This window comes from Acipenser ruthenus, chromosome 41, assembly GCF_902713425.1.
Source record: "Acipenser ruthenus chromosome 41, fAciRut3.2 maternal haplotype, whole genome shotgun sequence".
Lineage (NCBI taxonomy): Eukaryota > Metazoa > Chordata > Actinopteri > Acipenseriformes > Acipenseridae > Acipenser > Acipenser ruthenus.
In genome coordinates this window covers 4369963-4384851 of record NC_081229.1, presented here as the reverse complement: position 1 = coordinate 4384851, position 14889 = coordinate 4369963, and the positions used below count along the sequence as shown (strand labels likewise).

The 14889-nt window shown below is 38.8% G+C and overlaps 1 protein-coding gene across 1 annotated transcript in view; it reads right to left on the bottom strand.

Annotated features, from left to right (window-relative positions):
- Positions 1–1138: 1138 nt before the first annotated feature.
- LOC131709023 (C-type mannose receptor 2-like) overlaps positions 1139–14889 on the bottom strand; it is a 33026-nt gene continuing 19275 nt past the window's right edge. The window contains exon 10 of the mRNA XM_059010626.1: positions 1139–2363. Coding sequence (XP_058866609.1) covers positions 2232–2363 — 132 coding nt within the window. The 3' untranslated portion in view covers positions 1139–2231. The remainder of the gene's footprint in view (positions 2364–14889) is intronic.

Below are 14889 nucleotides of genomic sequence, written 5' to 3'. Positions count from 1 at the left end.
TATGGACGATTGTTTATTGTTTTACAACAAGCTGAACACATTGGCCGGACACCAGAGTTGTGTTCAGCTAGCGAACTGTTTCAGCACACTCCATTTTACCTACCTGTGATACAGCTTTACCACACTAGCAGGAGCTATCGTATTGTTTCAACACGCTCCAGTTTACCTACCTGTGATACAGCTTTACCACGATAGCAGGAGCTATCGTACTATTTCAACGCTCCCTAGTTTACTTACCTTTGTTACTGTTGTACCACGATAGCAGGAGCTATCTTACTGTTTCACCGTGCTCCAGCAGAGGGAGCCAGTTCCAGCATACTTACCTGTGTGCTCACCGTGCTCAAGCAGAGGGAGCCAGTTCCAGCATACTTACCAATGGGCTCACCGTGCTCCAGCAGAGGGAGCCATTGCCTGCAAACTCACTTTCCTGTTCCTGGTACTCCAGTAGGAGGAGCATCGCTTAGCTAAGGTTCAGCAGACAAGAGACCTAAGACTGAACCAGCACGACTAAGTAACCTCCTGAGGTAGGCCTAGACGGAACAAAAGTGAGACAGTTGGTGGCATGTATGGGGCATGAACTTTGGTGGTGGGAAACAAAGTTTATTTGGTGTATAAAATAAAGAATATTGTGTTCAGTTCTGGTCACCTCGTTACAAAAAGGATATTGCTGCTCTAGAACAAGAGTGCAAAGAAGAGCAACCAGAATTATCCTGGGTTTAAAAGGCATGTCATATGCAGACATGCTAAAAGCCTTGAACAAAGAAGACTACGCGGTGATCCGATTCAAACATTCAAAATCCTAAAAGGTATAGACAATGTTGACCCAGGGGACTTTTTTGACCTGAAAAAAGAAACAAGGACCAGGGGTCACAAATTGAGATTAGATAAAGGGGCATTCAGAACAGAAAATAGGAGGCACTTTTTTACACAGAGAATTGTGAGGGTCTGGAACCAACTCCCCAGTAATGTTGTTGAAGCTGACACCCTGGGATCCTTCAAGAAGCTGCTTGATGAGATTCTGGGATCAATAAGCTACTAACAACCAAATGAGTAAGATGGGCTGAATGGCCTCCTCTCGTTTGTAAACTTTCTTATGTTCCTATGTAACAAATGATAACAAACAAACACAAGATTGTGTTAAAAACTTTATTGTAATAATTCAGAAAACATACAGACTATGAATTGTGACAATGTACTGGTTTCCTTGCCCTGTGCATGATCTGTTTATTTTCAAGCAGAGACACCTTTGAACATGTTGCATTGCATCCAGCAGGCTGCACATTGGAAAGTGTTCTTTTTCAACACCATATTGCATGTCTCTCTCTCAATGCGTTATCAATGTATGTCTAGCATGTACTGTATGAATAATAATAATAACAAATATATCTTCAATTCATTTATTTTATCAAATATTCTTGACCATATATATTGTAAAGGAAACTTTTACATCACAACAGTTGTAGTACCTTAATGATACAACTAAAACACACTCAAATGCCTTAATATAAATTGTAGTTGCACCAGTAACTAATGTAACAATCGTAGAATTATTAATAAATAAACGCACACCCACCACCACCTTAATATAAACCAGTGTTCCAGCAGTGACACTAAAACACATCCTTCCTTCAATACCCTGAATAGAAATAAGGATATAGTTGCTACTTTATTATGAAGGTGGTGGTGGGTGCATTTATAATAATCTGAATTGCACCAATATAATGTATAATTAACAGAAAAAAAACACACATTAATATAAACCAGGACATAATATAAAATACATTTTAAACTAAACCACAACCTCAAAAACCTGTTCTAGCATTATTACATTATATTCAGGGATTCAAATTGGAGCTGTATTTCTAAATGCAGATCTGATAACATGTGGAGCATGATGTGGTACAAAGAAACATGCTCAATCTGCAGGAGAACACCAATATTATGATACAACTTATACAGAAATGAAGCAATGCATTTGCAACGCATACTGTTTGCAGACCCTACTATTCATGTAGATCTGTTTAATCTCTTTAGTATTATATTGATCTTAATGCAGATTAAAATATTTCTGAACTTCACAATTATATTGATTTGAACCCCTGATTATATTATGTATAGTTACTTAAATATTAAAATTAAAACAGTCAAAAGCCTTTGACTACAGTTTGTTTCTAATAGAGATTAATGGCACAATGCCCTGAACCCCCACTTGCGATGCCTGTGCTGGTATCTCACGGATCAGAGCACTTCTCCTCCTCCTCCTCCTCCTCTTCCACATCCTTGTGGAAAATCTCTCCGTCTTGTTTTCTCCAGCGCATGTTAACACCGTCCATCGGAAACTTCTTGGAGAAATGTTCTTGAATCTGAAACCACAAGAAACTCAATGTTATCAAGAAAATTTCTATCTAAATATATATTTTTTTTTAAATAAACTAGCGGTTTCGTGACACTATGAAATCCGTTGGTATTTTTATTGCCATTCGTGAATTTATTTTAAAAATACAGTGAATTTTCCGGCCCCCTATATGACTGCTGCCATAATGCTCTTTCCTATCAGCTGCTTGCTGACTTGTTCTTTGCACCCAAATAAGACCAATTTGTGGACCCTTTTAGGGCTGGTGCTGCTGTTCTGCCACTTCATAAATCTAATTTTAACATCACACTTCATTTATAAAGGAGCTACACCTACAGTTCGCCCATGCATATAATTAAAGCTTGACAAGCCTTAAAATGCATGGCTAACGAGCGGCTGAGTGCATTGCACAGCGGAGTGAATTTTGGTGGTGCTAACATGGCCTCAACTTGCCAAAAGTGTCATGATACATACAGGGCAATTTTAAGGCCAGCGTAAACTCGGTGCTATGGCCTTAATGCCATCGCAAATGCTTGATACATATCCACATAAGTGTTTTACTGTTATAAAGAACTGTGTTTTTTTTCCTGGTGCTGACTGTGTGTCAGCTCCGCAGGCTTGACTAGCCGAGGCCGGGAGGCAGAGGGAGAGCGTCTCTTTTGGAAGGCTAGCCCGCAGCCATGGGATTAAGATCGTGCCGGATTGTGGATTTAGAGAAGCGTGTGCTAGCTGTGAGGCAAATTATAGAATGTCAAAATATGAAGTCAGCATCTCGCATGAGCGGGTCTGTTGTAGTTTTTCTAAGCGATACTAAGCGGTCCTCCTACCGGAGCATTCTCAGCCTGCTTAAGATGAACGGGGGGCTGAGTGCACCTTTCCCTGCCCAGAGGGGCATTAGACAAGCCTGCCCCTTGTCTGGTTTTTTATACTCCCTGGCTATAGAGCCTCTGATTTGCAAGTTGATGCAGGTTTTAACCGGGCTTAGAATACCCCACTGCAATGGTCCCCCTATTAGAAGATCAGGTAAAGGAGAAGGGGCACCTAGAGAGGTGGTGTTGGCTACAGCCTCAACTCTCTTTCAGAGATCGGGTTTGAATTATAAACACCTTGTTGTTGTCCATGCTTTAGCACACACTGATCTGTGTGCAGCCTCAGCAGTCCCTGCTACAACAGCTTGAAAGAATGATTTGTTTTCTGGGATGGGCTGCATTGTCTCAGGCACAGCATCCTGTACCTGTACCTACGTCGTCTTGTTCTGCTCTTGGGTCCTGCTCTGAACACAAACAAACCAGACTGCCCTCTCGCTCCACTGTATGTTGCTCTACCCTCCCGCTCCATAAAATTACTCTCTGAAAAGGTACATTTAAATTATAATGTTGAAATACACAACTAATGAACATCAGTCCGTTGTCAATAGTACAAACCTGTCAATATACAATCAGATACCTTTTTGATCTCAATATACCGCTCTTTATAGAATGCTAAATGGCCATTTGAATACAAGGCAGACAGCTCCTCATGTAATCCTATGAACAGCCAGTGTCGCGTTCAGTATAATATATTCTGTAGGAGACTGTGTCTTGTTTGTGTAGCTCTATTGTAAATGTAGTTACTGTACTGGTATGCAATTACAGTAATACTAAATACCACAATTAACAACAATGCAGCTGTTTCTTTTCTGAGCAAACAGTCACTAATCACAGTTGTTTGTTTCTCTTTGATTTTGTTTCAGTGTTCTTCCTATGGATGCTGACAGTGATCATTATAAAGGTAAGCAATCTTCAGGTTTTATTTCAATGTCTTTTCCTTCCAGGCAGGTAAGTGTGATAATTCAATTACCAGTTACTACTTAAGAGAACTGGACTGACACCAGAAAGACACAGAGAGAGTAAAATAAAAAGAAACTGAGCTAAGTCAATGCTTCAGACAATCCCTCAATCAGTCTTATGAAAGTAGGGGATTAGTGTGACACACAAAGTACAGGAACCAGGAAACGGTGTCAGTTTGTAATTCTGAAAGGGAATGTCACCCACCTGCTTTAAAATGGCTTCGCTCACTTTGGGGTCTTCAAGATTCATTCCTCTTGGTGCGGTAAGTTTGACCCTTGCGATTGTCATGTGATCTGTGCAGGACAAACAGAAGAGTTCACACACACATTAAGCTAAGTAAAGGCAGATTTAGAGAGAAATTGTGATAATTCAGTCCTGGAGTCTCAGAGAACCACTCAGAATTATTGCCAACACAAAAAAAGACTTTGAAGCTACTTGTAGTATGTAGGAGTTATAGTATAAACCTCCTTAACATGTCCACATGCGATTTTCAAAGTATTTCTAAAATAGGTAGTTTAGCTGTCCTGAGTTACACCGGCTGGTACCTGCAATTCTCACACAGGTTGTGAATTACACTGAACTGATTACCTTGAGAGGCTGTTGCAGAAGGTGGGACTGAGGGGGTTGTATCTGTATTTAATGAAACTGTTTCCTGCACTCACCACCAGCACACTGTATCCGCACAGGAATAAAAAAAAAAAGACTATTTAATGTTTTAACTTTATTGCTGTAATGTGTTTTAATAAAGGTGTGTGTTTTCTGCCGTCACCACCAAGGAAATGCTGACAATATCATACCATACAAATTTCATTTATATAGCGTCCTAGCATCCCAGGGCGCTTTACACAAATAAATGACTTGGGCTGAATAGAATACTCATTAATTTATAGTGAATGAATTTGGTGGCCAGAGCTACTGTAGGATCCGATGGACTGGGCCTCCGAGTCCCTGCTCACAGACTGAGATAAAAACACTGAACTAAACAAGAACACAGACTGAACAGGGCTCCTTACCATCATAGCAGAAGAAGGGGAGCTTCAAGCTGCATGAACCATCGTTCAATTTAAGTGTATTAGTTTTGTTTCGAATCATCACACATTTCTCTTTGCCTTCATGATTGTCAGGTTGCTCTTCTAACCAGTTCTGAGGTGTGTAATTATCCCCCCCATCCGACCACTTCCAGGGGTTATTGGACAGACCAATCCAGACATGATTTCCATTTGTTTTCTCCTTTATTTTATTATTTTCATCCTCATTCTTTACACTGACTAGATCAGTGTGGTGTTCTCTACAGTACTGCTGAGCTTCATACCAGGTTTTCAGTTGATCAATCAGGATATATCTCTCTCTGGTTTCTGAAAAGGTATCAAACAGAAGATCAGTTGAGCTGTCGTTACTGAGGTGTCTTGGCTCTCCTGCTGTTACAGTTATTAGTATTAGCTAATAAAAAAAAAAAATACTGTTTTCTTTTTTCTTTAAGAAAATGTATGTATTGAAACAGTTTCTTTTTCTAATCATTTTAGAGTGAAAAGTGGAGCTAAACAAGTGGGTTTTGCACGGGATTTGCAAGCTGACGAGTCACGTGATGCGCATCTGTCACATTTGCTTCTGTATGCTGCATTACTGTATTTAACAACACAGTTAAGTCTATATAATTTATTGTATGTGTTAGTTAAATGGGTGTTATTGTTATTCATTTACATGTGCAGTAATAAATTGTGTCACTAGAGGGAGCAGGTAGCAAACAAAGAACCTCCGGAGAAGCTTGAGAGACGCTATCCAGTAAGAATTCAGAAAGCCCGTAACAGAATGGATTTATACTGAGTGACTGTACGGAAGGGGCAGAATAATCCCAGTACAGCCACTAGTACCAGGGTAGTCCACCCCTGCACATATTTAAATACTTGTAAAGAAGAGGAGATGCAATGATATGTGTTAGTTAAACTGGTGTTGTTGTTATTCATGTGCAGTACTAGATTGTGTCACTACTCAGAGCATGGAGCTAATTGGAGTTCTTCTTGTTCTAAGGGATATTGAATCAACGTTGTTGGTCATGGCTGCCTGTGTGTGCATCTGTAAATAATACAATGTACAGTGGTTATTATTTCAAAGTCTTGAGAATGTCTGACCTACACCTTAACATGAACAATGCTTTTCTCAGACAACCACTTACTGTATTCTTCAGAGCCCTTTTCACAGTGCAGTTTATGATATTAGTTTATTGTAAGAAGGAACCTAGTGATATGCTGTCCTGTACATACATGCACATTTTACACAGGACATGTACTAAGCAGCCCTGGAAGCCTGTTTTACTAGTTTGGGGTCTATACACCGCATCACAGAGAGCATAACAGAAAAGAAAATACCTTTACTACTGTTATAACACATGAAATGTTTTGTATCATGACAGAGAGAATCGGTCCAATCTCCATCTTTACTGACTGTAGCACAGAAGAGTTTGGCACGTCTCATGTTGTAGGTGACTTCATCTCCATTGGACCACTGCCAGTTCTCACTGACATCACGATACATCCCGATCCAGGCATTGGTACTAATATTAAAAATATCTAAGAGTTGCTTTGCTTCCTCTTGGCTGTGGACAGTGGCCAGGTCTGTGTATTTATCTCTACAGTGTGTCTGAGCGGCAGACCAGTTCATAACAGTTTTCTCAAAGTGGTATTTAGGGCAGGAAGCTTCTTTACAGGATTCTGAAAAAAAATGATATATCATTGATTACAAATCACAAATAAGCCCATTCCATGCATATATAATGTTCATTGGATTGTCAAGACTAAGATTATGAGGTGTAGTTTATTAATAATGATCTAATAAAGGGTTGGGACAAAGTTTTGATTTTCATATTCAGCCAACTGATTCTAAAACGTTTGTGGAAGTCTTGTGTCTCGTATCCCATTTGAGATGATAAATGTGTGATGAATGTATCAGGGATCTCGGCATTGACCTCAGACCCTTTGACCCAATATTGCTGCAGGACAACAGCTTTTCTGAGAGAAATAAAACTTGCAAGAAACAACTTAGTTGCAGGAAGGTGCTTTTAAATAATTTTTCTTAGTAGTAAATTGCTGGTTTTATTCCCATTCCCCTTGTTACTTGCAACACAGCTGTGCTTTATGATGAAACAGTTGCTTATTAATGAATTCCCATGAATAAATGAACCCTCATTACCTGAATTCACACATCACATAACTTCACCTCCACAACCATTCACTTTCAAAGTATAAATGTACAGTATTTGTTTTAATAAGCAAAGAATAACCATTCATGAATTACAAAAAACATTTTTTTTTTTCCAATGTTGTTTTATATGATGGCATGCTTTGTGTCACAGATGGAGTGAAAACACTGAGGGACCCTTACCATTATAGCAAAAGAAGGGCGAGGTATTGTTGCAGCCAGCGTCATTCCATTTACCTCTTTCCTTATCCGCTGCACCATACATCTCCACACAGATATTATTGCCTACACTGTTTGGTTGCCCTTTGTCCCAGTTGTGAAAAGAGGAATACTCCCCTTTGAGTGACCACTTCCAGGGATTATTGAACAGACCTATCCAGACAGCAGTTCCATTTGCTTTCTCCTTTATTTTCTTATCTTCATCATTATTCTTTATGCTGACCAGGTCGGTGTAGTTTGTTCTACAGTACTGCTGAGCTTCATACCAGGTTTTCGGTTGATCAATCAGGATATAACTCTCTCTGGTGTCTGAAAAAGGTAACAGACAGCAGATCAAATAGGCTGTGTCACTGTCGTTCTTTACAGTAACATGGCCGTTGTTGTTTTCTCTACAGAGTTGCTGAGCTTCATACAAAGTTTTTTTTTTTAAAAGCAGGATAGATCTCTGACTGTAGTCACTGGTTTCTGAAAAGGAAACACAAATCTAAAAAGAGGTGTGCTCTTAAGAATAGTCTGACCAATAAATAGAGATCTTGCTGGTGTACCCCAAAGTAACCAGGCCTTTTGTATTGTTATATATAGTTGTTTGATAAGCTAAATAAAACATTACTTGAACTACTAACAAAACACAGCATAAAACAAAACAAACAAAAATAAAATAGAAAACACTGTTCTGTATTTATTCTTTCAAGTCTGTTAACATTAAAAAGCCAGTAGCTTCCAATGTCATTTTTAGGGTGTATGCAATGGGTCCTGTTGCTCCAGTATTGAATTATTATCACATTTCTCTAAATCTGTTTTTAACATGCTTTGAGCTTGTTAGGAAAATTTCAAGTTCCAGGACTGAGTAGCCTTCCTCATTCAATTCAAAATACAATGCTCCCCCTTAATAACGCTCGAGTCTGGAGCCATAGTTCTAAGACCGTGCCATTTGTGTTCCGCTTTCTAACGAGAATGAAAGTGCTGGTGGAATGGCATTATGGGGCAAATGGAAGCCATGATCATACCACATTATAACAGATCAGCAAATGCAATGTATATTAACAGGTAGCTTGCTTTCCTCCCAGTGCAATGGTTTAAGACAGTAGGTCCGTCCAGATAGGGTTTGTTTTTATCTTTATAAGAGGCACGCACGTCGATGCTCCATATTGTTATATAAACATTTATATATATTAAGAGGTTGAGCTACTACAGTGTACACGAATGAATGTTGATAGAATGAAAAAATGCAAAACATCCTGAAAATAAACTATATATTTTTAATCATTTAAAAACTTCATTTAAAACCCACATCAACTTTTTTTCATATATTTGTTATGCTCTAACCTATATAATACGATTGCTGTACGTGTTTTTGTCTGGTATGAGATTTGTATATTTCCATCCGCTGGTGGTAGAATAATGAAGACTGGGCAGTGGGCACTTTCTGGGGCATATGTGGACAGCAAAAACAACATGTTTAATCTAAGGGTGATTTTGAAGTGAATACAATATTTCTAAAAGTTTGATCTTGAGTCTATATAGAATGAACAAGTTGCTGATTTACACACACCCATCTGCGAAAATTTTCTTTTTTTTTTTTTTTTTTTTTAAATACAGACCTTCATGATATTTTATTTGTACATTTCAGAGTTGGGTTCCCTTTCTATTCACACTGCAGCCCCATCAGGCCACTTAGGCTGTGCAATCCCAGCACTGATGGAAACTCACCAATGTTATAACTAGGGCTTCTGTTTTTCAGGTTTTATTAGTTGTATTTTTTGGTGTTTATTTTTAGCTATTTTTGAGTTTTATGTAAATCTTTTTTTTTTTCTGGGGTTTCGTTTTTGATATACTGTATGAAATTTGTTTTCGGTTATTTTTCAAAATGCTTGAATGTTTTGGTTTTTTTCTGTCAAAATATGTATAGTAACTCAACAGTTGCTGGCTCCTTTGTACAGCGGTATCGGCGCTATGCTTCAGTGCGAGAGGTCCCGGGTTCGTGCCCACCCTCCTCCTGTGTGTGGATTGCCTCGCCCTGTGTGATGCACCAGCCTGCAAGAACCGAGATCGCTACAATATATACATATGCTGGCTACTACTATGTGCAATTGGGGGAGTTTAATTATTGTTCATTATTATAAAAATAAATGTAATGATTATTTGAGATGTTTTCCAGAAATAATTATTTATAAAATGTGTTATCAAACCTTTGTCAAAGAAGTCTTGAATACAATATTATTTCATTGTGATACATCAAAAAAATAAATATAATTTATAAATATCAAATTGCTGTACTATTGAAAAAACACCATTACACCTTAAAGAACCATATCTTGTTGATGTTTGGGTTATGACTGTGGGATCCGTGGTGGCTCGATGAGTTTAGTGAAATGAAATAATCAACCTCACTCTAGAGATCTGGGTTTGTGTCCGCCAAATCATATATGTAATATATAAAAATATATATGGATGTATATGTAGAAATCTTTGCATTCAAGTATGTTTTACTGAAATGTAATAACATAAACATTGTTATTATGTTATGTTTCTATATATTATGCACTTTAAAAAACACATTTTTTTTAAATGTCCAATAGGCTTTAATTGACTTGGGGTTACGCTTCAAGTATGTTGTATGCTTAAAAATAATCTATAATAATCTAGCCATCCGACACCGATGAGACACTGAACTAATGACCCATTAATGCTATGCCTAAAACTAGAATGCCTATGAGTTTTGGAGAAGGGCTTCAAGTGATTCAACTACATTAGTTCAGAGCTTCAAATCATACACGGGGTTCATTGCTTCATTGAGGCTTCAAATCATACACGGGGTTCATTGCTTCATTGAGGCTTCAAATCATACACGGGGTTCATTGAGGCGTCAGACCAGTCACATGATTCAGTGATTCACTACTTCAGGTGATTCAAATGACCACTGCTTCATGTGAAGCAAACAAATGACGTAACCCGCCTCGAACCATACGAAGCAAACAGTGTTCCGCATGAAGCAACACATCACGTGATTTCACTGACCCAGAATCAATACAATGCTTTGTTTTAATATAGCCTAGATTACTCCTGGAAGGAAGCGTTTATTATTTCTTTCTCTTTTTTTTCAATGTGTTTATTTAAAAATATCAGCAAATATGATTCTTTTAGTTTTGCATTTTGGAAAATGTAATTATTATTTTAAAATCTAAAAAAAGTTCTCTACACTCACACTTTCTCGGAGAAGCAGGGATCCACAAAATTCCGAGTCAAGTACATTCAGGTCAGATATGCCTCCCTTTCTAAAGCAACATTATCGTGTTTTCGATTGTGCAGCAATTTTAAATTTCAAGTATGATAATGCGTATGCGTGACTGGCTTTTTTGTTGGGTAATCATATGTGTGGTTGATACAGATAGCAGAGAAATTATAAAATGTAACTTCATTTTGTAAGTCACAAATGACACTGACAGAGCCTGTAAAAGCGTGCTTTACGGTGTCTTTTATCATTATTTCTAAATGCCAAGTTCCAGGCAATAGCAGCCTGTGTGTAACTCGTATGTTCAAGTTACAGTATGTTCAACGACGCGGCTCTGCCAATAGATGTCACTATGGAGCACGAAGCGCTTCAAGTGATTCGGCTCAGTGAATCTTTTATGAAGCAAATGGTTCAGAGGGTTCAGTGGCTCAAGAGGCTTCACTTTTCCCACCACTAATTTTTGTACATTTTGCCACAATTCTATTTTAATTCCTCCGTATATACATATTGAAATCTCGCTAACAAACCTCCATTCCCGATTGTAATCTCGTTTTAAATCTCGCAAGCGGAGTCTCCAATAGAAACGTAGGAATGTTGGGGCGGGTTTAAAGTATTCAGAACGAATCAATGATAGATACAAGTCAGGAAGCCGGGACCTTGCCCTGCAGCACTGGGAAATGTTTTTATTATTTTTTATTGTAGAAGGATTTATTTTTTAATGGTTAAAGGGTAAAGTCAAAGTGAATTGATTAAACATTTCCACAGTCTTCCCTGTGTTTTCCGGTGTTTCTTCGCTATCCACCGATTTAAATTTTTTTGTATCGGGGGTGTTTTATTGGTTAAAACTGAAAATCAGAAGCCCTAGTTATAATGCATAATTCATTTGAAGCTGGTGTCAGTGCAGAGAATATTTATAGAATTGACTGCCTTATGAAGTAACGCAGCTGTTACTTGATACAGGACACGAGGAATGACAAAACATCTCTCCTTTGGCTATTTGAAGCCAAAGACCCTGCTGTTGCATAAAATTCCCCAAAATCATTATTATTTTGATAGATCAGTATATCACACATACAATGCACTAAAGTACACACAAGATTAGAAGAGAAAAAATCCAGACAGCAACTTCGTTGCTTGGCTCTTTAATAACAGCAAACGTGGCACTGATATACCTGCTACAGCAGGAGTGCACAACGGCACAAATCCTTGGAGAACGCTAGGGTAATAATTGCTTTTTAGGGCAGACCAAATCTGTCAGTAATTTTCTTTACAGAAAAACGTCCCCTTAAACATTACTAAAACTTGTGTGTATCACTTGGAACTCGTAAATGACTAGTTAACGAGGAGATAACGAGCCAGAGTCGGAATTTTGTCAATCGGCGGAATTGTGAAAAACAGCAGTATTTTTTTTCCTTAAATAGTCGGAATGTAGGAAGGAGTGTTTTGAGTACAGCAAATATTCTTTAAACGTGCCTTAAATGTTCCTTATTAAGGAATGTTGGTACAGACACTTTTGAGTACAAGGGCCAGTGTGACCTTTCAATTCACCAGTGTGCTATCTGCTTTCGTACAGTGTTCAGTACTTAATGCTAAAGGAGACTATAAACACAGGAACAATTTACGGAAATAATGTTTTTAAATCCATTTTTAAGAATGCTATGTTAAAATGAATAAATATTAAGATAAAGTCATAACTGATTTAATTGTCTGAATGTAAGTGTATATGTACAGTAAGTCCCTACACCCCCACCGCCCACTCTGTTGTCAGGTTTCTGCATTCCTAATGTAAGTGTTAAAAAACAACAAAAGAGGAACATACATAGACCCTGTTTTCTAGGAGAGCATGAATAAAAAACAGAATGAAAATGTTACCTTACCATTGTAGCAAATGAAAGAATATATATTAATATGACAGTCTGAGTCGACCCACTCTCCATTTGAATCGACACTAGTACAGTTGAGACTGGATGTCCAGTTGTAGTAGCTCACATTGTCTCCATTGGACCACTGCCAGTTCTCTTTGTCATAATACAGGCCGATCCAGGCATCAGTAAAACCAGCTGAAATATTTAGTTTTTCTGTTTCTTCCTGGCTTTCAATGGTGGCCAGGTCTGTGTGCTTCTCTCGACAGTAGCTCTGAGCATCAAACCAGCTCTTTCTATCTTTCACAAAGTGGTATTTTCTGAAGTGGTCGGAGGCAACTGCACATATTCCTGAAAAACAGGTATATTGGGCCTGTGAGAGGTTGGCTTGGCAGTGGGTGTACAGAGAAAATGAAATGCTTTGAACAAGCACTTTTATTAAACCGCTTATAAAATAAACACTGCACCTAATACCCAACTGGGTGAACAAATAACTGTCAGGATGTCTGTCTCCTATCATAAAACACAGGTTCAGAGGATTCTAATGGAAAATGAAAACGGAAGTGTTTCATACATATGAGCGGACGTCAGGGAGGTAATTAATAAGGGAATCAGGCACTTTATTAGATCCAGCGGTCACAGCTGATGCCTCTTACCCCATTAGGGTCTCAAACCCTAGAAATTCCTGCAGTCACAGAATATTTCTGTTCCTCAACAACCAGTTCACGGGGCGGAGCTATGCCACCTGATAGTGTTTATTGACAGAGTTAGTAAACATATACACATGGAGAGAGGGGCTCCGCCTCTTCCAGGCCCAACATTTACTTGATCGATAGACACGATAAACAGGAGGGGGGCCACCGTCTTTGAGGTGACCCGACATACGAAGAGGCTCGCGAACCGGAAAGAAAACATGAATTAGTATTGATAACACAAAAGAGGTTCCGGCTCTTCCTGACCCAACATATACAGTAGGGGGGTTCCGTCGCTGAGGAGACCCGACAAACAGGAGGGGGGCCACCGTCTTTGAGGTGACCCGACATACCAAGAGGGGCACCGTCTCTGAGGTTACCCGACATACGAAGAGGCTCGCGAACCGGAAAGAAAACATAAAGTTAGTATTTGTTAAAACATATAATGCGTGGTGTTCCACCTCTTTGAAGCCCAACATAATAGAAGGGGGGTTCCGTCGCTGAGGAGACCCGACAAACAGGAGAGGGGCCACCGTCTTTGAGGAGACCCGACAAACACGAGGGATGCCACCGCTTGGGGACCCTCACATAGAGGCATCAGACCTGAAAGAAGAATCCCAAAAGAAACATACATGCAGATGGAAGGGTTTGGCCGGGGGTCCCCTCTGACTCATGGAGAACCCTCCTCTATGAGGTAAATGAAGCGGAGCTTAACAAAGGGTTGGAGAAAGTGGAATCACTAACCCCCCAGAGGAGACCGATGCAAAGGCGGTTGAGATGCTAGAGGAGGAGGAGGGAGGAGGAGGAAACGAAAAAACACAAGACAGCGAGGTAGAGGTGACTAATGTTTAAATAAGGTAGGTTTAATTGGTGACAGCAGATGATAGGTTGTTGGTGCCTAGCTCCGCCCCCTGAACCCCACCTATAGGTTAACATTTCTGGTTGTGTTGTAGGAGATTCATAGATTAAAGCATCAAAAAGTTATATTGCTTTACGTATCATATGCAATACATTGGATCTTGTAAATGTGTTTAAATTGGTTGTCTGTTTCCAGTTTAAGTTTGCAAAAAAAAATACAGCAGGACCTCACAGTTATAAACCCCTTTGGAATGGAGGTTGTTCGTAAGTCTGAAATGTCCATAACTCTGAAAAAAGAGTATTCAATGGTTTTAATAAACGTGTCTGCTGTCTACACCCTCAATCTGGTGAATAACACAAGGAAACAGCACAGTCATGCAATACTCTTATTGGCATGGTTCTAAAGTCTTTAAAACGGTGCTATAAATGGAATAAAGGCAACATTTAAGTTACCATTGAAATCGTAACTGTAGCAAACTGCACTGTTTGTACAAAGGTCTATATAATTACCTAATTGAATTTACAGACAATAAGAATGTTCACTAAAACATCAGAGTGAAACTTAATATATTTAATTCTGAGTTTTCTTTTTATTAGCTTTTTAGATTTTTTTGTAATGTATTTTACCAGTCCTAGATCTGTGATTTAA